We start from the raw sequence: 24,053 nt of genomic DNA, 5'->3' as shown, positions 1-24,053 counted from the left end.
ATTAGAGCGTTTGTTTACACTGTGCATAGAGCAGATGGACGGAGCTGACGTCACTTCGCCCCAAGCTATACCACCGGACGTCACAAAAACGAAACAAAATGGCTGCCCCAGTTAGCAGGAATAATCACGTTTTTTTATTAACTCTAAAATTACGCGTTTTTCATTTGTTAAAGTGTCAGTATGTGTTGGTGGTCCGGGTATGCATCTTTCCAACACATAAATCTCTTGTTTGAGTTTACTCTACCTTTAAGTTGTTTTAAATAATAAAGAAACTCTTCATAATGTTTTTAATTTCTTTATTTCAGTCATAATCCTTATTATATATGTATTATTACAAATATACAAAAATCGAAAATATAATTTCCTTATTTTAAAAAAAAAGGGTTATGCAAAAGAAAAGTGTAACGCACATATTTTTTGCGGAACCCATTAATGGGTTACGCAGAATTTCAATTTGTGGACCCTTGTGTACAAAATATCTTGTTTTTAATGTAGAAGTTTGAGAAGTGGTTGTACATTATACAAACATTGAGTGTTCTCGCTGGGTGAACATTAAAGGAGGGCGGCCGCGCGGCACCACACCCTTAAAAAAAAAATGGAGGGGGGGGGGGGAGAGCTTGGTTACCATATTGTTGTATGTTTGTAGACTTTGTGGAAAGACATACTCCTTATTTTGCCTACAAAAAAGTGCACAAAAGTTTATATGAAATACAAGCATGTTATCTGTCTGACATTCACGGGCAGTTCTGGTTTTGCTGAACCGATCAAAGTTTTAATATTATTTTTTAAATAAAGATTTCAAGATATACGAAAAACAATAAAGATGTTTGTAAAGTGATCCCCTAATGTCGGATACATTTTTTGTTATTTCTATCTTCATCGAATGAATCGATCGCTGTGATAAAATATTATCGCCAGCTGATAAAAAGTAGTTTCGGTTTTGTAAAGGCCTTTATATATTATTTGGCACCCAAGATAAATTATTTTTTATAATAAACACTACCACTTCCATTGTTTTTATAAGCGGTGATATACCCCCCAAAATGAAAAGTTTACAATATTTTATAAAGAACTGCTGAATAAACAGAATGACTGAAATGACAGGAAGTAAAAATCATCAATTACAACCAATTATATCAGCAATTGAGGACAAAATATCAGACGATAGTTTGTGGAAACAAAAGACAGAATGACCGTTCTGATCACGTGACAAATTTGGCGCCAAATAAGTGGGGTTTTTTTTTCAATCGGAGATTGCCGAATCCGTAAAAAATAAAAATATTTTCATTGTTCAAATAAAATATAACTTTTATTGTGCGTATTAACCATACAAATGGATACAGGTATGGGACAAAATAGAGGCTGTTAAAAATACTGTTAAATTAAGTTACAGTAATTGTCGTAAAATTTAATGTTTCGTCAATTGCTTTTTTTTGTATACACCGCGGCTTGTTTCCTTTGATGTCCAGTGTGCAGACTGATCGTGGTGGGCTTTTTTAATGCGTGGAAAAAAGTGTGCATTTGGAAATAGCGGAGACAGTTGCTGGAAAATAAAGAGGGGCGCAGAAAAATAAAGAGGGCGCAGAACGTGAAATGAAGGAGGCAAAATGCAATAGCGGGGCGGGTCGCCCCGCTTAAATGGAGCAGCGAGAACACTGAAACATGTACTGTTTTCCAGTGGTAGATTAAGGGTTGTGGCTATAGTACCGACGATACACTATTTTCCAATGTGGAAGAATGATACATATTATTCAATATATACTATTTTTCAGTGGCAGATTGGAACTGGATTAGCATTATACAATATATAGAAAATACCACCCGAGAGGCCATTAGATACTATTTATCGTACCGAACGAGTTGTTTTAAGACGAACCAAACACGTGAAAACGAGTTGGATACGTTTTTAATGGAGTTCTAAGATAAATTATATCGTACGGACACGAATGTAGTATTCTATTTGTTACGTATCCTCGAAAACCAGGTTTAAAATCAATTTAAACATCTTTTCCCTCTAAAAGCCAATGGTCCCACTGACGGGAATCGATCCTAATAATTTCGATCATGCTTTGTTCATTGGTTGATATGGCTATGGCAAATTATAAACAGCAAATTGCATGTTTTTAATTTGTATGTGTGTTATTAGTGTGTTATCATAAATAACAAAGTGTTCTCACCAACTGTTGTGTAAGAAATATTGTTTTCCAGTGGAAGATTGAGAAGTTGGTCTATAGCATACATTGTATGCTGTTTTCTAGTGGTTGAATGAGAAGTGGGTCTACGTCATACATTGTATGCTGTTTTCTAGTGGTTGAATGAGAAGTGGGTCTACGTCATACATTGTATGCTGTTTTCTAGTGGTTGATTGAGAAGTCGGTCTACGTCAAACATTGTGAGCTGTTTTCTAGTGGTTGATTGAGAAGTTGGTCTACATCATACATTGTAAGCTGTTTTCTTGTGGTAGGTTAAGAAGTGGGTCTACATCATACATTGTATGCTGTTTTCTAGTGGTGGATTGAGAAGTCGGTCTACGTCATACATTGTATGCTATTTTCCAGTCGTTGATTGAGAAGTGGGTCCACTGGAAAACACTATACAATGTATGATGTAGAACTGACGAGCCCACAAAATGGTTGAAAGGCCTATTTAGTTGTAAAAAAATACATATTTATATGTATGACAAGTAATAGATATCTTAGTTAAAAACTTGAAACCAGGGTTAAGTCTTGTAGACAGACTGAAATATCCATGATTATTAAACGACCCATCTGAATCAAATCCGAACCATCCTTTAGTATTATTACACTTCCAATTCTCTAACACTGCCAATATATATGATATACCTACACGTAACGCACATGTTTATATAAAAATAATAATCTGATTGCATATATAATCTGATTACATGTTGTATGTAAACAACTATGATCTATTTACAAACATATACAAAATAAAGTTCAATCTTCATAAGAATTCAAAAGCGCTGACCCTAGTTACCTGGCACTTTAAAATATTTCGACCATTACGATGAAGGTTAACAGTGGAGCTGGAAATAAAGACAGAAAACGAAGTTTAAGAGGGAAAAAGAAGGTAGAAAGGACGGATGGAAGGAAGGAAGGAAAGACAAAATAAATGTACAGATCAGATTTTAAAATAGAATAAATAAATAGTAAATAGTGTGATGTCACAAAAACCTCTAAACAAGTCTATATCGCCATGCCTAATTTCTAGGAGTATGGACCAAAATGTCCAATATTCATATTGTTGAAAGCGATCATTTTGTAAAACGTATATGTGTTTTTCCAATTGTTAATGTAGCTTTTATATTTAAAAGAACGTATATGTTAGGCCTCATTAATAATAACAAATACCACTATATTTTTCGTTGTTCATCAAATTGTATGTTAAGCTTTACCACGGCTCAACAACTGTTCGATTTCTTTCCATACTCTTGAAATTTAGAACAGTCACAGCAGAAATGCTCCAATGCGTCGGGCTGTGTATAGCAAAGCTCGCAGATATTTGATTGTTTATATTTTATTTTATAAAGAAACGTGTTTGTTTCTATTATTCGATGTGAGATTCCATAACGAAACCATAGTAAAGACAAGTCATATGAACATAGAAATGATAATTTATAGATACTGTTTCACTCCTGTAACGATAATTATATTACCCAAATTTAATTATTTACATTGCACCCGAATTGTTACAAGTAACTGATTCACATAGACATATACGTACAACTGCTTTACCTTGGTTCTGTTCTGTTCTGTTCTGTTCTGTTTTCTACTCCATAATATATTTTTGTGATTTATTTACCGATTGCATTGAAAGCTTAAATTTTTTAATATTTCAATGCTAAACTAACGTTCTTATTTCCAAAGTTACAAATGTTCTTATTACTGTTCGCTAAAATTAAGTTTTGTAGCACTGCGAAACCGTCAGTTATGTTCAACTTACCAATAACAACACCAGCAACCGCGCCGCCACGCAGACCACCAGATTTAGAAACGGATTCTGAAATGTGCAAGTAAATGTAGTGACCCAAGTAATAGCTGCTAATGATTTTAAGGAAAACCAAACAACAACCAAAAACAAGCAAACCAAAAACACAACGTATCACATAAAATACAGTATGCGAAATGGCGATCAACATATCAAAACAGTATAGATAAGAAAGTTTTAATCACACCGTTGAAGCTTAAGCTAACTCTAATAAGCTATCAGAAAATTGAAAAACCTAACTAGAACGCATACCCCAGCCACCATAAATCGATATTAATGGATATTTATGTGTGTGCCCACCCATAGGGGCAAATTAGAAGATAACCCTACTGTCTTTTCCGATTTACCGACATAGATCCGAGGTTTTACTGACGCAAATGCAGTTTTGTTGATGACGCTAATTACAGAAATATACGATTGTTGACAGACGCAGCATTGAAAAACAGGCACATAAGGAATATAACAGTTCAACAAAAACAAATAATAAAGTTGGAATCAGCGATGGGACTGTATCCTAGGATTGTTATTACGAAGCACACACCTTTTGGTGATGGGGATGCTGTTATACAGGAGACTACATGGCTTACTGAGTAGCAATGATGGGTGTTTGCATGGCTCATCAGAAATAAGATTGTAGAAAACAAACATCACGGTTGTAGTACAACGTAATAGTAAACAATACTAGTAAACATATACCTACATACATACAAACATACCTACATAGCTACGTGTTATTATTATTGTTATTATTATTATAATTACTATATAGCATTCATCTATTGAAATAGTAAAAGCTACCTTGATAAAGGAAAGAACACTATAGCAAAAATGAAAATGAGATGTGTGTTGTTTTCTACTATTTGGATAGTTATACGTACTAGTTACGAGAACAAAGTCAACTGGTTCACTCATGATATTTCCGTGTTGAGATATCAGTTGTATGGTGTAGGTGGTGCCGGGTTTGAGACCAGTCAAATCTTCATACACAGCGTCTTTGTGCAACTTCTTCTTGATCAGCTTGCCACCTTTGTTCCTGTAGTTGATCCACATTTCTGTCCGTTCGTAACATGCGGGGGCGTGGTCCCACCTGATCCTAGCTCCAGTCGTGGTAAGATTTTCATTACGAACATGCATAGGACCCAGAACTGAAAGCAAGACGAAAAGATAAATTTTTTTACTATCGAAGGAAGGACTGTTTTACTTAACGACGCTCTCAACACATTTTAATTACGGTTATATAGCGTCGGACATATTATGGTTAATGACCACATAGATAATGAGACCGGAAACCCACTGCCGCCACACAATTGTGTAACATTTCCGATTAACAGCAAGGGATGTTTTAGTTGCAGCATCCCATATACATGATAGTACCTACCACGGCCACATTTATTATGTGAGAAGTGTAGCACTGGCTAGAAGGAGAAATATTCCAATGATCCCACAAACAGGGATCGATCCTTGACCGACTGTGCATCAGGTGATCGCTTTACCACTAAGCTACATCCCGCCCCATGTACTACTATCGAACATCAGCATATATATATATATATATATATATATATATATATATATATATATATATATATATATATATATATATATATATATACTCCTTAATTAATAAATTCAGTTTTAATTATTCAATTATTAGTTTCCTTCTGTATTATTGTTCTGTTTTAAGTTTTAATGAACTCATTGCCATAAGTCGTTGTTTTTTTTTCTCTACTTTTTAAATACTCACAAACGTCTATGCCATTCAGCGAAGTTAAATTAGAAACCTGAAAAACAATATTGCAAACCATTGTTAAAACACTCATTTTCTTTGTATTTCCACGTAACCTTCATAAAATGTAAATATATCTTGTATATATTTTCTATATTAACTATAATTCCATGTTAAATTTTGTAATGATTAATTGAATATATGTATGGATGTTGGACAGCTAAGTATTACTATTTCTCATCCTCTCTTCCAAAAAACGAGAAGAATGCTCTGAACTAACAGTGACTATCAAATCTCATAAGTAGAACTGTCTGGAATGACGTGCTCTATTGACATTTATTGTTAAGGATTGCAAACCATGTAACATCAGCCTCTTTCTTGGTAACAGTATCAAGTTTGCAACGATTTTTACTCAGAACTCCGTACATTTTGGATTCTGCATAAAAGAACTAGGAACAAAGAAATAGGTATTCGGTAATGCCTCAGCCCTTCCAAAGTATGGCCTTAATTCTTCTGTAAGATGGCCTTATTCTAAGATGCTAAAGGCACTTCGGCTATACATTACGCGTTTATCTTCTGAACGACATTACAATCCAAATGGATTAAATAAGTTGTGATATGAAAATAAAAGTAAAAGTCACATTCCAGAATGATAATATTTTGGTTTTCTCCAGCAACTGAATGTGACTTCAAGTTGCATCCCCATCCTGTTTATTATATTATTTCCTAAGTGGACGGCTGGGTTAAAGATTTGGTTCGAACGTTAATGTCACAGCTACTGTTGGTATGTTTTTGAGGTTCAAAAAGCAAAATAACAACATTTTGTTACAATGTGATAAAAAAAAATTAAAACAGAGCTGTACAATTGGAATAGTAAGGGTACCATTTTCAAAATGTATGGTCAAAATGTTTACAAAATGACTGCTTCAATCCAGTGATAGTATCATGTTCATCACATTAATGAATGGCATGACCTTATTAAGTTAGAGAGGGGGCAGGGTTTAGCTCAGTCGGTTGAGTGCTCGATTGAGGTGCTTGCGTGACAGGATCGAACCACCTGGGTGAACCCATTCAGGTGATTGGGTTTTTCTCGTTACAACCAGTGCACCACAACTGGTCAAAGGCCGTGGTATATGCTTTCCTGTCTGTGGAAAAGTGCATATAAAAGATCCCTTTTTCCATTAGGAAAAAATAATCGGGTTTCCTCTAATGACTCCCGAGTCAGAATTACCAAATGTTTGACATCCCATAGTCGATGATTAATTAATCAATGTACTCCAGTGGTGTCTTTAAACAAAACAAACTTTGTTTATTAAGTTTAAGCCGCTCTGTCCACCCAGAAAACAATCTGTGATCATAATTGTATATGATTCATGAACTAGATATTTTGCTTCCATATTCACAACATTTGAAATTATCTTACATTTACTGCTCCAGCGACAGACAGAAGCGCGTTATTGAAAATCTGAAATCTCAATTCCACAGTCTCAGATTTGAGTCCATCTCTTGGAACCATCAGCCAGCAGTTGTTAATATCCAGAACTTGGGTTTTCTTCTGACACATGTCTGATTTGTCATTCAAGCAGAAACAGTTGTCTTCTTGAAAATCCTGACATTCTGATGTCTACAATTGCAAAATATCAAATATTTTGATATGTTAGCAAAATAACCGTAAATATGTACAATATACACACATGTACACACACACACACTCACACGCACGCACGCATAAACACAAACACTGAACTGAACTTTATTTACATTCTGGCCGTAATTCAACAGGATATGAGGTACACTGTAAAAATATAATTAAATAGATAAATGACAAGATGTCACATTCGTCATAATAATGTACATCAGATAAAACAAGTGTATATCTATGGGTTCATACTTGCATTTGAAGACACATTGCATATATACAAATAAAATGAAATTGTGAAAACATAGATTTCAGATATGGGACTTAAGTATATGCATAATTTGTTTACAGAAAACTGCTAGCTTTCTGAGAACACCAGTTTTTTTACTGTCAAATTCACATGTAGCATTCTAAATTTATAAACATTTGGTCTAGACTGGCAACACTATGGCAGAAGTCTTGTTCTTTCATCTTTAAAAAAGGACAACACATTATATAATGAAATTCATCACCAATTTTGCTATTTGTACACAGAAAGCATGTTCTATTTGTTAAAGTTTTTTTTTTCCCATCTGCCTTTTTCAATGGGAAGATTCGAGAGTCGAAAATGTAATAGTGGTAACCAATATTTTTTCTCTAAATTGGTTAAATATGTCTCGAACACAATATTTGATTTAAACAGTCTGTAACAAGATGCTTTAGATGAGTTAACAATGTCATTGTGCCATGTTTGTAAGAAATGATCCTGTAATCTTAAAACAATTCTTTGTTTTAATAGATTTACATCTTGTAGCTGGTTATACTGTGCAGTCCATACATTACTATATCCAACGTCATCCAAAACATATTTGATACACTTTAACCATTTATGGTCACATATTCCATTTTTATAATAATTCATATATCAAGAATGATAACTTTGTGTGTTTTTCACAGAGGGTGATTAACAGCAATTGCCACACCTTTTAAAGTCAACCAGCCTTAGAAGTATGCAACACACTGAACACAGAACACATGCATGATTCCAAATTTAAAGTAAAAAATATATACACCATTGGGACTAAAAACTACTCAATATCTAATGTACGTGCCAAACAATTACAGTCGATTGATATACCATTTTATTATATCATGGCCCATAGTATTTGTGTATATCAGTGTTTGTGCCTGTGCACAGAATCATGAATGTGCATATTTTTATTTGATCTTTTACGTAATGCGCGTTGTTACTTACAGATATAGTGGGGATACTGAATGAATGAGTCATTAAAATATCATTTGATTTTAGTTGTACAGCAGTCATGTTGATCTGATGAATGCCACTATCCATGTCAAACACGGTCACTGTAACCCTGTAAAAAAAAGTAATTGATGCCATTTCATTTGTTAATATATTAAGTAAATCAGATTTGCATCATAATTCAATTTGTTGAATATTTTATTTATCAAACAGCACAGTATTTAAAAAAAATTATTAAAACCTTTTTTTTACAGTTACCTGATGAGTTTTATCTTTCAATTTTTCCGAAGCTAAAGCTAACGTGTGAGTAAACGTGAACTGACACTAGATCTGGGAACATTGTCTTTCCTTGGAGTAACAACTCCTGATTTAAAGCCCATAATATCAACAGACCAATTTGTAGGTCAGAGTTAGAGTACTTTTAAACATGGATGCCATGAATTATAGTTTTAATTTATGTTAGAATTGTCCTCCATACCCTCCCAACGTTTTTTTGGTGTTTTTTTTGTTTTTGTTAAGAATATTTTTGTTTTTGTTATTATAATTAATGGCATTGGTTACACAGAACGTTGAACGAAGATATACATACATAAAGGCCGAAAGTTAATTCAGACTAAAGTATACCGTTATACTGCACTTTTTCACTGACAACATATATGTCACATTTGGGGATAGAACATAATATACACAGGAAATAGTAATCCTCTTGGTCACTAATTGTGCTCCACTACTCGTAGATTTGTTCCCTATGCATATCAATAAGAATTTCTGACTAATCTGGTTAAATCAAAACAAAGGAATCTGGTCTAAAACAAATCAACGTTAGTTTCCACTATATTGATGCTCTTATATCATTCAATAATAGCAGAATAACAAATTACCTTCCACTGATTTACTCAAAAATGTTAGAAATAAAACAAATATCTGAAGATATTAAATCAGTTTTATAACTCGAGCAATGCAACAATTCAAAGTGACACTGGCCTCCATACTAAGCTTTATGACAAAAGTGATGATTTCATCTTTCAGTACATTTTCCTGTTATCTCGGGCAATATACCTTCTGCTCTAGCTTTTGGTGTCTACATATCACAACTTTATTGTCTGCAGATTGCAAACAATGTCATATCATTCTGACCAATTGTTCCATCAGAGTTATGAAAGTTTGCTTTATTAATCATCGGCTATTGGATGTCAAACATTTGGTAATTTTGACTTATAGTATTAGAGAGGAAACCTGTTACATTTTTCCATTAACAGCAAGGGATCTGTGATATGCAACATCCCACAGACAGGATAACACATACCACGACCTTTGATATACCAGTCGTGGACCATTGGCTGGAACGAGAAATAACCCAATTGGCCAACCGATGGGGATCGATCCCAGACCGACCGCGCATGAAGCAAGCACTTTACCACTGGGCTACGTCCTGTCCCCAGGGTTATGACTTCCAGAGTCTCTCGAGGTTATTAGAAACGTGTATGGTAGACATTTGGTGGCTATATCTACCAAATCCGATATGTCACTGATCAAATGATGGCTGATTCTATTCCATATTTTTAAATAGTGCACACATTTTCATCACCGTTTTAGATGAAGTGACGGACTCCACAGCTGTGATGGCAGTACTCATGACAGGTCGCACCAGAGGGTAGAATATCCTCACCTTTTGCAAACACCTGTTATCACAACTGTTTTGGCAATGATTCCTGAGTGCATGTCATCGCAGCTATATTTATACCAATGAGCTATGTCATTTTGAGTTAGTATTAAGCTGGACTGGGAGTGGCAATCTTCTTTTGAGCGGCGCACGAAGGATCTATTCAGCTGAGCTGAATTCACCGACGGTGACCAATGGAAACAGGACAATTGCGTTAAAGTGTGAGAGTCATCAGCAAATATTAGCTACTCGCAGTTAGCTCATCATGTGCGGTGCAATTTTCGTCAAAGAATTAAATGTCTCGCCTACCTGGGACAGACACGAATGTCTCTGAATATATAAGTCAGGCATTCCTGCCATATCTTGCATCACAGATACAACAGGCTATGAGGATTGATGTTATCTGGGATAGTTACAACCTAACCAATCTGAAGTAAAGCACTTGAAACTGTGGAGAAAATGGCGTACAGAGACATATAGAGACACTGAGAAAAATGTCTGTATTATAGTTGTGAGAAATGGAGCTAATCGCGAAACTAACATTTTACTAAATGCAAAAGTTGAAGCTGTCACCGCCGCCATCGGAAAGGTAATACCTGTATATCGACTTTTTACTTCGTAAAGGCAAAACGAAATGTTAACGCCACGTAAACTTTGACGTCAAATTTATTTGAGATTGACGGTTAACATTGTCACCTACTATTTGGATATGCTATTGTATCGTGTACATCAAATATTTTATACGACTAGTGTTTAGCCTAATAAGTCAGCATCTGTTTACTGTGGTATGCTTCGTAGAAATGTCAATACTATTTTATTTCCATATTGATTATCAACATGTCTGAACATCCAGGAAAACGGCGTAGTGTACAGTTACCACTGGATGATAAAGTTAACATTGTTGAAATATTGAAAATGGTCAGTAAACCAAAAAACCTTGCTTTTTATACAGATGAACGGTTTTTATTATATGTCCAAAATATGGAATCTTTAACGTGGGCTACAATAGTTAAGCAAAGATGTCCACCTCAATTGAACACTGTGTTAAGCTTGACTGTTGAAACAAAAACACATTTAAAAAAATTTCCAAATGTTACATGTACATTCATGTAATATGTTCCAAATGTGTTTGTATTATGTGTTCATAAAAGCTCAACAACCTATTTAAAGGGTTTACACTTTAATTTGGTTATTGTTGGTTTTGAAATACAATTTGACACATGTTTTTACGTTGGTTATATTAATAGTAAAATGGTTGCAAAGGCTATTTCTTAAAACCTTGGGAAAAACCAAATACCCCTCTTAACCAAACAATTTATTCGGTCCCAAATGTGTTCGGTTTAGAGGAGTTTCACTGTTTATAAGTGTGTATATACATACACACATACATACACAATACACACGGACCCACGCGCACACACACACACACACACACACACACACACACACACACACACACACACACACACAAACACACACTTCTCGTTGGGTCAAACTTGGAAAAGTCGAATACACTGCAATTCTGGAAGGAAAAACGAGAGTCCCGAGTAACATTCACACGATGCTGACCAAATGGTTAGGTCGAACACTTTCTCGAGCACGGACAGGGTTCGAGCCAATGGGATTCAACTGTGTGTGTGTGTGTGTGTGTGTGTGTGTGTGTATGTGTGAGTGTGTGTGTGTGTGTGTGTGTGTGTGTGTGTGTGTGTGTGTGTGTACATACACACACACACACACATACATATATAAGCAAACAAACAAACAAACAAACAAACAAAACAAAACAAACAACATCAACAGCAATAACAAACATCTTTAAACTGTAAGAACTACGATGTTGTGTCATTTTTTTGTTTTAGAACATATTTGTTTCTCTATGAAGCAAATAAGATTATTATTGTATTACTTTTGGCAGTAAATGCAAATGCATACGAGTATATTAATACATTTTACAGTAATATATCTCTGAATGTACCACAGCAGAACAGACAACATAAGTAATTCGTTTCACTATTTCGTTCATGTTATTGTTGATTGTTGACATGCTAGCTATGATATAAACAGGTTTTAAAAATATATTATATACTGATTTACTTTTGGTATTTGTCAGGGAAGCCACATATATGCACTTACTTCGAGCCAAATGGGTAAATGGCTGGAACATTTTTGTCGAAGGTCACTTTGGTCAAAGCGTTTGGTGCTGTATCATCAAAATGAACATGAATGACGTCCGTCTTTGTTTTGCTTGTGATGTCTGTAGCTCGGACCCAGATAGTGACAGTGTCCCCTTTGCTTGGATTGCTGGGAGTGACACTTGTACTCACAGATGAAGGACTTAATGTTGTCCATCCAGTCGTCGGCTGTTGCTGATTGTGTCCGCCACCACCGTCCTTCGCATGGGCAATCTCGAACTTTACAATGCCACGACTGTTTTCGATGGCTCTCACTGTCCTTGTACCATCGTTGTCATCATTCGTAATTATCTTCAAGCCATCTTCCAGTTGTTGTTGATACGCTTTCACAGAGTTAAGAAGTTTGTTGTCTTCGTGAATCTTGTTAACGAAATGATTCTCCCAGCTAACGACCAGTGGACTGGTTATATCAGAAGTCCAGACATCTTTGCCGAATCTTGTACCTGAAGCAATTTTCATCGCCTCAGAATCGAATGTGATTTCTGATGATGGGTCATACAGACATAAGCGTCTGATAAAGACAGAGTTGTTTGCCAAATCTGATGCTTCTAGGATGAACGAATACATCCCAACATCTGTCGGTTGGTAAGACGGCGTCACGCTACTAAGATTTGCGTGCATCACTTCCTCTATCTTCAAAGGTTTCAGTGGATATTGCTCTTGCAGTCTACCGCTCATGTCCGGCACCAATCTGAAAACTTCCCATGTGTAACGGAACATTCCAGACAAAGAGTCAGTCCAGCCATTCCAATTCAAAACAATTGGAGTCTACAAGAAATAAATATGCACATTATCATAGCAGTGGTATAAGGGCAGTTTCACGGGAAAGGTTGCATAAAGAGTCTCACTGGGACCCAAAAATGAACCATGCAGCATTCTATATAAAAAAACCCCAATATTTTTAAAAAGCAATATGACTAGTGAAATGTTTTATAAAAAAAGTGGACCTACAGCTGTTACGGTTTATAAAATAATCAGTGATATGATTACATGTACAACATTAAAATATGACGACGCATAGGTACAGCATAATCATAAGCTTTTATGTGATACATTTCTAACGATAAACTGAGGTGTTTTTTTAAATAGGAAACTGTTAAGAGTAACTATTTTTTCATTAATAAGGCCAAGGATTTTAAGTTTTCTGATGATTTTTGGTAATATTTTAGCAATATTCTTCTATTCAAAAATGATTTATTTTAAACAGAAACCATTAAATACTAATCTTACAAACAGAATGTCTATAACTGAATTAGATTTTAAAATTCAATATGTTTTCTAGAAACCTAGTTAAAAATAATGTTGATTGCATTAGTATTAGCAGTGATATAAGGTTTCAAACAATGCAGTGTGAAAATGGCAATTTAGTTTAGGAGGGGACATTTTTTTTTAACATGTAGATTTCAGTTAAATAAACTGAGACTGCTCTTAATTGTAAAGTGTTTTTAATTCATAATTGTATTAGGAAATAATATTGGATATGAATCGGCATGTAATGGTGTAATTAGATAATTAACATTGAAAGATTACATGTCATTCATATGCACACTACAAGACACACAATCTACATAGCTTGCAATGTCCTTATTTGCCAGCTTTATTTTGTAATATTTGGATTTTACGTCTTGCAACTGTGGCAGAATAAAAGGCTCATGCCCTTCAACTGTTAAAGGTAGAGTAAACTCAAACAAGAGATTTGTGTTGGAAAGATGCATACCCGGACCACCAACACATACTGACACTTTAACAAATGAAAAACGCGTAATTTTAGAGTTAATAAAAAACCATGATTATTCCTGCTAACTGGGGGCAGCCATTTTGTTTCGTTTTTATGACGTCCGGTGGTATAGCTTGGGGCGAAGTGACGTCAGCTCCGTCCATCTGTACAGTGAAAACAAACGCTCTAATTTAAGACAATGCGCTTCGCTTTCATCAACCTGACTTGTAAAACAACATAAATGACTTGACAGTATAATAAACTATTTAACTAAATATCTTTCAATTTGCATCAATAGAACGAAATGGAGTTATAGTTTTAAAAAATCCAAAGAAAAAAATGCATATTATTAAGCCTATTGGTATGCTATGTTCGAGCAAAAACGACCACTCACGATACCCAAGTGATCATTTTCTTTTCTCTGGGACTACCTAATAGGTCAGTTTGGTGATTTTAGATGGGAAAGTCTACTTAATCAAGGGTTTTACAGAATTACTTACAATAATAAAGCAAGACGGTTGATCGATTACGATTAGAGGGGCGTTCGCGCGGCTAACAGACAATACCTTGTGATCTTAATAAAAGAGGCACGTCGTTTTAGTGTGTCTAGACACAGTGTCTGGGGACCGTCTAAATATACACCTGCCAATCGGGAACCACAGGTACAGGCCACGGAAAGAAATGACCAATTAACTAAGAAAACACTCCGATTATTATTTCAGTACGTGGGTTAATTTATGTAAAAACCATAATACAGTTATTTTAACACTTTGACAATGGTGGTTTATTTTGTATTAAATATAATATATATTTGTTGCTGGCTTACTGGGATGACTATTATTACTGAATATTGTGATGCATCCGCAAAAATCAGGTATGTTTTGTTTCTTCAGTTTGAAGACTAATTCCTGATGTGACACGTTAGGTATTACGTAACCACCAGCTCGCCAGAGGGCGTATTCACTGGGATGGTACAAAATGGCTGCGCCCGTTATATATAATAGCCGTCACATTTAACCGTTTTATTAACTATACGATTATACTTGTTGATATTAAGCAATACTGTGCATTATATATCGTTGAATACGCATACCAGGTCAAATGCCTTAATTGTCCCCTCCCTTAAAGGCCCCAAAAAGATGAAACGACTTTCTAAGCACTCCACTCCGACAGTTTAAGAGGACCTTGTCCGTGGCCATTTAAATGTTGATGTCACTTTACACTCATGAAGGAATTTCATACAAATATGATCACCTTCAAGCACTTTACACTTGCATTGTGTATTGGTTATTCGTCCAATGTAATAACCTTCGTCATAGTAAACAGCATAATATGAATCTTCTTTTAGTATAGGTTGCTGATGTTCTACTTGTGTGAATGTGATTGGTTTGGTTGATACTTCGATGTTTGGTTTGTTACTGTCAGAATAAGATGTGTTAATTGGGTGTACATGCAAAACAGCTTGTTTCCATTGCCCAACAATCTCCAAGTTGCAGCATTCACTTTCTGTTCTTTCTCTGGAAAAAGGAAAGCATGTAGGACAACAGCAAGATAGATCTCTCAACCTGACAATGTTTGGTGCCACTGCAGAAACACAATCAATCAGTGCCAGGTACTGTCGTGACCTTTGGACGCTTCCTGTTCACATCAGTCACTTTGATGAAGAAGAACACTCTAGCACTGTTATTATACTGATCCTTCACAGATTTAAAAATAGTCTGACCTGGCTGCTTTAATTTTCCTCAGAAAACTGATACAGTTCTTGGGCATTTCTGATTTAGTACTCCCTTCGGGTCACTGCTTTTGAGGCATTATATTTGACAAGTGCTTCAAGACCATCTGCACTGGATTGTTCATGACCAGATTCAAAACAGTTATGTGTTAAGGTAATATTATATGTTGAACTGTAATAAGTCATATCTGCTCAACTTTTTACACGTTTGTACTGACATGAAGCCCTATCAGAGAATTGTTCTACATGAGTCAAATATGGATATTTGCTTTTCAGTTAAGTATAAGCCTTTGAGAGAAAATGTGCAACACCATCGGCATCATGTTTCAGATCATCACTTATAATGATTATTGTTTCTTTCTTGGTGAATGGACCTGTTTCGTCTGTGTCATTAACAAAGGTCATTATGGGATGTATGGTCACTGTAGTGTTTGACCAATGTGCACTTTGCACTTCATCTTCAAAAGTACATGCATAATTCTCAGCATAATATAAAATCAAAAGTGCAGAATTTGGTGGCATTGTTTCTTTGCAACTTTTTACATGATTCTGTTGACAAGCAGCCATATATATATGCCAGGAAAAGCTGACATCTCTCAGTCAAACTCCACTGACAATTGTCAACAAATGTCTCAGACTTCCATGTCACATGTACATAGCAACACCCAAACATGTCAGTATCAAATCTGCTCAACTTTAACATGTTGTAAAATGTCCTTTCCGGAACTTGAAAATTGTGACTTAAAATTACCACTGCATCAGTGAATGGATAGTTAATTTTAAATGAATTTAAATCATACACATAAGCATGTTTTATTTTTTATTTTAGACATACAGTAATTCTCAATAATGCATCATATCTCACAACCCTTTTACAAAAAATATATCAAACAAACTTTATATATATTGGAAATTGGTATAGAATTGTATTTTGTATCCAATCGAGTAAATATATTGATAATGTAATAAAAGCACTTTGCAAAAAGATGTTTAAATATACATATTAAAATTGTGTTTAGGAGGGGATATTTTGTTTAACATGCAAAATCTTGTTTATTTGCAGAACTACAAATCACACAAACACAATAATTATACAAATGAGTTTTGCAGGCTATTATGCATGTACTATATGATTAAAGTTTTGTAACATGCCTGTATATATTTATTTGACCCATGTTTAGGAGGGGACATTTTTAACGGAAACCTTTAGGCTCCATCTTACAATAAATATCTCAAAGTAAATAACAAAGTTACATCGATTTTTTTCTTGACACAACTGTAGGTGTCTATTGTGATTATAGTAATACAAAAATAATTGTTGTAAAATGTTATTTTAATTATTTATAGGTCAGTGTTCATGGCAGGACATCTTCGAAAACAATTTAAACGGAAAACAGGGTTATAATAGTTCTTTAAAATACTGTAAATGTGTAACACAACATCCAGTTTTGATATGGTTGGTAAAAAAATGTTTACCAGTAGTCTGGTATTCAAGTAAATAAAAATAAAAATGTCTATTTCACATTGCATTATTATTAAAATAGTGATGGAATAATGCAAAAATGCAAATGAGACTCGAAAATGTGTTATTTTGATATATAAATATTCCCTACTTGATGAAAAATCAATTTATTTCAATAAAATTTGGTATGTAGGTTGCTAAACCATTCATACAGGTATCTATACAATTTCAGCAGAACAGAGCTTTCAATTTTAAAGTTATGAAAATTTTATTCCAATGAACGAGCAGCGCAACCTTTCCCGTGAAACTGCCCATAAAGGCTCCAAGGCTATGAGTAGTCAGAAATCAAGGATGTTTTTCTTATTATTATTTGTTATTTATGCTTCTTTATATAATGTCTTTCTCAGAAATATTTAGCATGCATCTACCAAACCTGCTATGTTCACAGGTGTCCACTATGCCAAAGCTAAGGCTTGAATCCATGTTTGAACATTATCATGTAGTATTTAGGAATGGCTTTGTATTTATGTAATGCCAAATCAATTCTAGTGATTTATCAATTTGTTACATGAATTCCATCTTTGGGGCCCGTATGTACTCTTGAAATAACACTTACTTTTGAAACATGGATGTCATTATCCACGCTAAATATGTTGTTTTCACAGGACGGATTTTGTAGTTTACAGTGTTGTGGCTTGGCCATATCAACGCGAAACTCAACTGCCTTCTCAGTCCATGGGGATTCTCCAAAAGTGTTTGTGGTGTATAGTACATTAGGACGATCAGCATACACCACATCACGATATCCACCACTCTTAGTTCTGTAGGTCACAGTCAGTCTGAAAACAGTGTACCCGGTATTTTAGTAAATGCACTAAGCTAAATAGAAACAGCTAGTTTTCTTAGAATTGATTTTAATTTTTTTTAGTACATGCATGTAAACCTTTATCAACATCATCACCATCACGCTTATTATATTATTATTATAATTATTATTATTATTATTATTATTATTATTATTATTATTGTCGACTCTGTTGTGTCATTTTGTAAAAAACCCAGTTCTGGGCCAATTTAGTTAAAATTTGGTAGGTAGTTGGGTTCTTCGGGGGGATTGATTGTATTTCACAAATGTGTGTATAGGTGATGTGTATTGGCCTTTATCGCGAATTATTTATAATTTCTGTTTGTACAGCAGTTTCTGTGAATCTGACAAGTGAAATATCTTAAAAATGTAGATTTAATTTTTGACTGCCTATTTACAAAAAAATATCAGAATTAATCTGATGTCTATTTTCAGAGGAATATGAATTTCTAATGTTGACCCCGGCCTTCTTTGGGCAATTTTTTTAATTTCTAAAACACAAAAATCAGTGTAACTCGAGAATATATTTGTAATACAACCAATCCCCCCGAAGTACCCAATTACCTACCAAATTTCAGCTGAATCATCCCAGAACCATTCTTACAGGATGACACAACAGAGGCAATTTTTTTTTTTTAAAAAGCAGCCAAGTCTATGCACTCGTCACACATCCCTCCCTCCCTCTCTCAAGTACATTGTACTGTATTCTGAATTTCGTATTGTATGTCAGTTCCTATGCCATTTACAGGTAAAAAGTCTTGAAAATCTAAATTTCATTCCTACTGCCTATCTACATATAAGTGACCGCCTATCTACATACAAGTGTGGAAATATTAAATTTATCCGCTGCTTGCATGTGGGGGAATTGGGATTTCTAATGTAAAGTGCAGTCCTTTTCAGGCACTTTTTATTTTTAAAACCCGAAAATAAGTGTAAGTCGATAAGTTTTGAAGTTACACCAGTTTTATTTTCACTGTTGTAATTTACTCTTTAGAGCGTAATAAACTGTAGATTTACATTTTTTAATTTTTGAAAGTTTGCATAGATTTTGCAAATGAAAAATGTACATATTTGTGCAGTATATATCTTTAAATCTTTAAAAGAAATTAAATTTATATGATACGACTGATAAGTTACTGCTTTATTATCATGTCAAATATGAAACAAGTCTATAATGAATTGTTCATATGAGAAGAGATTACAAAACAACATTAGAAACAGAAAGAGAATTTCGTTTCTTTAATGGCCAACAACTGGCGAGTGTAGATGTGTTTTACATGTAGGTAACGGTCAATAACCCTTCAAGACCGAAGTGACCATCCAATCCACATCATAATCCAGACATGGGAGAGAGAGATAGGTAGAGAGAGAGAGAGAGAGAGAGAGAGAGAGAGAGAGAGAGAGAGAGAGAGAGAGAGAGAGAGAGAGAGGGGGGTAGAGGGAGGGAGGGATGGAGGGAGAGGAGGTGCGACGTGTGAGTGCACAGACCTGACTGCTTTAAGTGCCATCCAATACACACATGGGAAAGAGAGAGGGGTAGAGGAAGGGAGACGGGCTTTGCCGGGGGGAGTAGAGGGAGGAAGGGAGGGGCTTGAGGGTGGCAGGGAGAGAGGGGGAGGTGTAACGTGTGAGAGAGGGGTAGAGGAAGGGAAAGAAGGGGTAGAGGGAGGGAGAGAAGGGCTTGAGGGTGGCAGGGAGAGAGGGGGAGGTGTTACGTGTGAGTGCCTAGACCTGACTGCTTTAAGTGCCATCCATTACACACACATGGGGACACCATAGCCCCCCCCCGCTCCTCCCCCATTCTCCCCCCCCCCACCCCTCCTCCCCCTCCCCAAAGAGAGAGAGGAGAGAGAGAGAGAGAGAGACAGAGAGAGAGAGAGAGAGAGAGAGAGAGAGAGAGAGAGAGAGAGAGAGAGAGAGAGAGAGAGAGATTTTTTCGCCTCTGTTGTGTCATCCTGTAAGAATGGTTCTGGGACGAGTTAGCTGAAATTTGGTAGGTAATTGGGTACTTCGGGAAGGGGGGGGGGGGGATTGGTTGTATTAAAAACAAAATATATATAGGTTATGTCTATTGGTTTCAATCAAGACTTTTGTTGTTTTTTCTAATAAAAGTATTTTTTGTGCCGTCTGTTTTGTAATTTTGTAAGAAATGTTCTGGGCCCATATAAATGAAATTTGGTAGATAGATTGGCTCACCCGGGGAATTGATTGTATTAAAACATGGTGTGTATAAGTTATGTGTATTGGCCTCTATCGTGAATTTCGGATTATATGCCAGTTTCTATTAAATGTACAGGTATTTCACTGTTGCAATCTACTCTTTAGAGTGTTATAAACTTTAGATTTATATTTTAAAACATTTTCAGATAGATTTTGTAAATGAGAACTACGCATATTTTTGCAGTTTGTATCTTTAAATCTATGGAGGTGACAGAAATAATAAAAAAATATGTATCTTACGATTAATCACTTACTGCTTTATTAACGTGTGAAATATGTGCAATGTTATTTGTTAATATGGCAAGACATTTAATGAAATAGCCTAACCACAATACATTCTGCATGCGTGATTCCTTCAGTCATATGGCCAAGGGCTGTTGAACTGTGGGCAATAATAAGATGTCATTCAGAGGTCAGCCATCAACAGCTGTAACTGGTCTTAGCTGGGGTTTTAAAAAGTATTATAGTTGTTTGTAAATAAAGTTCTGATTTAGCTGAAATTTGGTAGTTGGTTAGGTGATAGTATGTGCGTATATGTAGGTGGGTGTGTGGTAATTATTGCTATAATTAATTAACATATAAATGTGTCTGAGTAATGTACAGCTATTATAGTTTGGGAATCTCCGTCATTAGCGCTTGCAGTTATATTTATTATTATTATTATTACTATTATTATTATTATTATTATCATTATTATTATTAATTCGATATACAAAGAAATACATCGTCAACAAACTTATTAGTTTTCTCAACAAAACAATATCGGTTTATCAATATCAAGTTAGACATAACACTTGAAGAGGCAACAGAAAATTTCTATAATGATGAAGTGGACGGTAACACGAAAGCCACGAATTATGCAAGGAAATCTGAGTGGCATTCTCCCACAGAAATGTTTAGATGACCTGAAACGTGATTACCTAATACCGCGGTGGATGTGTGTGAACCTGGTAGCGGGTGTTGCGTACGCCAATACCTGGCGTGCTCCCTAATAACAGGTGACCCCTACACGTGCAGTGGATGTGTGTGAACCTGGTAGCGGGTGTTGCGTACGCCAATACCTGGCGTGCTCCCTAATATCAGGTGACCCCTACACGTGCAGTGGATGTGTGTGAACCTGGTAGCGGGTGTTGCGTACGCCAATACCTGGCGTGCTCCCTAATATCAGGTGACCCCTACACGTGCAGTGGATGTGTGTGAACCTGGTAGCGGGTGTTGCGTACGCCAATACCTGGCGTGCTCCCTAATATCAGGTGACCCCTACACGTGCAGTGGATGTGTGTGAACCTGGTAGCGGGTGTTGCGTACGGCAATACCTGGCGTGCTCCCTAATAACAGGTGACCCCTACATGTGCAGTGGATGTGTGTGAACCTGGTAGCGGGTGTTGCGTACGCCAATACCTGGCGTGCTCCCTAATATCAGGTGACCCCTACACGTGCAGTGCAACATGCTTCTATCAAACATGTATGCACGGAATGTGACACATTCTGGAAATGAATACGTTTTATTCTCCAGTCCAAATAAAGTTTGTTTTGTTTAACGACACCACTGAAGCACATTGGATGTCAAACTTTTGGTCATTCTGACTCGTAGTCATTAGAGGAAACCCGCTACATTTTTCCTAATGCAGCAAGGGATCTTTTATATGCACTTTCCCACAGACAGGAAGCACATACCACGGCTTTTGACCAGTTGTGATGCACTGGTTGGAACGAGAAAAAACCAAATCACCTGAATGGATCCACCGAGGTGGTTCGACCCTGTGACGCAAGATGTTTAGAAATATTTAATTTTCCTCTTACGAGTGTTACACACATAATGTGTATTGATGTAAACCTGTTACAATGTTTTGCTAAGTTTGATGACTAACTAGTACAAAATACATCAACTAAAGTAGTGTCGGAAATAGAATAAAAATGATTTTCGTCAATTATTTCTTTCATATTAAACTGACAATTTAGCATTTACTTCTTTGGGCTCTCATTGATGTACAAGGTGGTGTTTACTCTTGAAATTAAATCAGTAAATTAAATGTCAGTAAACAGGAGAGTAGTGACCTTTATTGGAACAGACTATAACACATTTTGATCCAAATGACAGTGTGTCAATTTCATTTACTCTCACACAAACTTTTAATTTAAAACTGAAAGTCAACTGATTATTTTGAATTGCAGCATAAATTATTAATTATGACCAGCATATTTAGTGAATATAAATTCACTATAAGTGAATTAGAAATTTACGCAAACTTGCAACCACTTAAATGTGCTATATCACAAGTTATATGTGAGCATCTATTTGTGATAAAAATTCTCCAATAAAAATGTATTTCTACTAATAAAATTATTTCCTATAATCATTTACGGGCATATAGTTAAAAGTGTAGTCTTTAAATGTTTAAGCAAAATTTAATAAAAACATGATTTGCATTAGCTGTCATTGTGCAACTTTGAGATAGCACCTTTAAAGGCACACTGTCACAGATTTAAGGATCTTATTTCCCTTTAATGAATAATAAATAAAAATTACATTAATTAATAAACTGTTGCATCACTTTAACTACATCATGATGGAGTACAATCCATGTCAACCCTCTCAGCAATGTTAGTTTTTGAATTATGGACCATTGCCATAATTCAATTATTTTTACAAAATATCATTAATAAGTGGAGTATGGTGGTTACGTAGATGGTTGAATAAAGTATGTTTAGGGACAAATCAAATGTATATATTTTTAAGTAATACTTTGTTAGGCCATGAAACAGGTCAATGGTCTGTGACAGTATGCCTTTAATACCGGTATAATATATTATAGTCTCAGAATGGTTCTTGACAGTTTTGCTCAGAAGCTACTTATAAATGTCTACAAATATTTTGTTTTGGAGAGAGATAGGGGTAAACACCGTCTTCAGAAACAGTCCCTCACATATTGTAACAGCAATGGAATTGACACATTTTGACCAAAATTTGTTATAGTCTGTTCCAATAAAGTGCACAAATCACCTGTTTACTAACATTTTTCTTTTAATTTCAAGAGTAAAGGCCACCTGGTACATAAATGAGAGCAAAAATAAGTAAATGCTAAATTAGGTAGACTAACATTAAATAGATATTTACAAAATATTTACTTGTTTGTTTAATATGTAAAAAATAATCAACGAAAATCATTTTTTATTCTATTTCCAACAGTACTTTAGTTGAATTGAAAAAGGCCATTTATTGGTGACATAATAAATGACGAGAACTGACAATATTAATTTCATACACATGTGTAACTAGTTACATAACAACAATATATGTAATGAATTAAATTTAACAATATTATCACTGACAAATTTGTCTTATTACCATGTCATTAATGATGTGGGCAACATTATACGCCGTAAGAATTAGTGTTATGTACTGTTGAATATTCAAATTATGCGGAATACTAAATCTCTACTAGTGAATACCACTATTGTACAACTTAGTGTACTGGGTGGGATGAAGGGTTGTTTAATTGAATCTTCGTTGATTAATAATAATTACCAATTTGTTTTACTTCACAGTGCCCTCTATTATATCTTTGATCAGGAACCATAACCGTGA

General features: G+C 35.3%; 1 protein-coding gene across 1 annotated transcript in view; it reads right to left on the bottom strand.

Moving 5' to 3' along the window:
* Positions 1-1,457: 1,457 nt before the first annotated feature.
* Positions 1,458-24,053, bottom strand: part of LOC121384744 — a 74,587-nt gene continuing 51,991 nt past the window's right edge. Inside the window, exons 8-15 of the mRNA XM_041515279.1 lie at positions 17,996-18,218; positions 12,410-13,236; positions 8,608-8,725; positions 7,158-7,358; positions 5,753-5,789; positions 4,887-5,153; positions 3,964-4,020; positions 1,458-3,046 (exon numbers count right to left, since the gene is read on the bottom strand). Coding sequence (XP_041371213.1) covers positions 3,006-3,046; positions 3,964-4,020; positions 4,887-5,153; positions 5,753-5,789; positions 7,158-7,358; positions 8,608-8,725; positions 12,410-13,236; positions 17,996-18,218 — 1,771 coding nt within the window. The 3' untranslated portion in view covers positions 1,458-3,005. The remainder of the gene's footprint in view (positions 3,047-3,963; positions 4,021-4,886; positions 5,154-5,752; positions 5,790-7,157; positions 7,359-8,607; positions 8,726-12,409; positions 13,237-17,995; positions 18,219-24,053) is intronic.

This window comes from Gigantopelta aegis, chromosome 10 (genome assembly GCF_016097555.1).
Source record: "Gigantopelta aegis isolate Gae_Host chromosome 10, Gae_host_genome, whole genome shotgun sequence".
Taxonomy (NCBI): Eukaryota; Metazoa; Mollusca; class Gastropoda; order Neomphalida; family Peltospiridae; genus Gigantopelta; species Gigantopelta aegis.
This window is presented reverse-complemented; position numbering and strand designations above follow the sequence as displayed.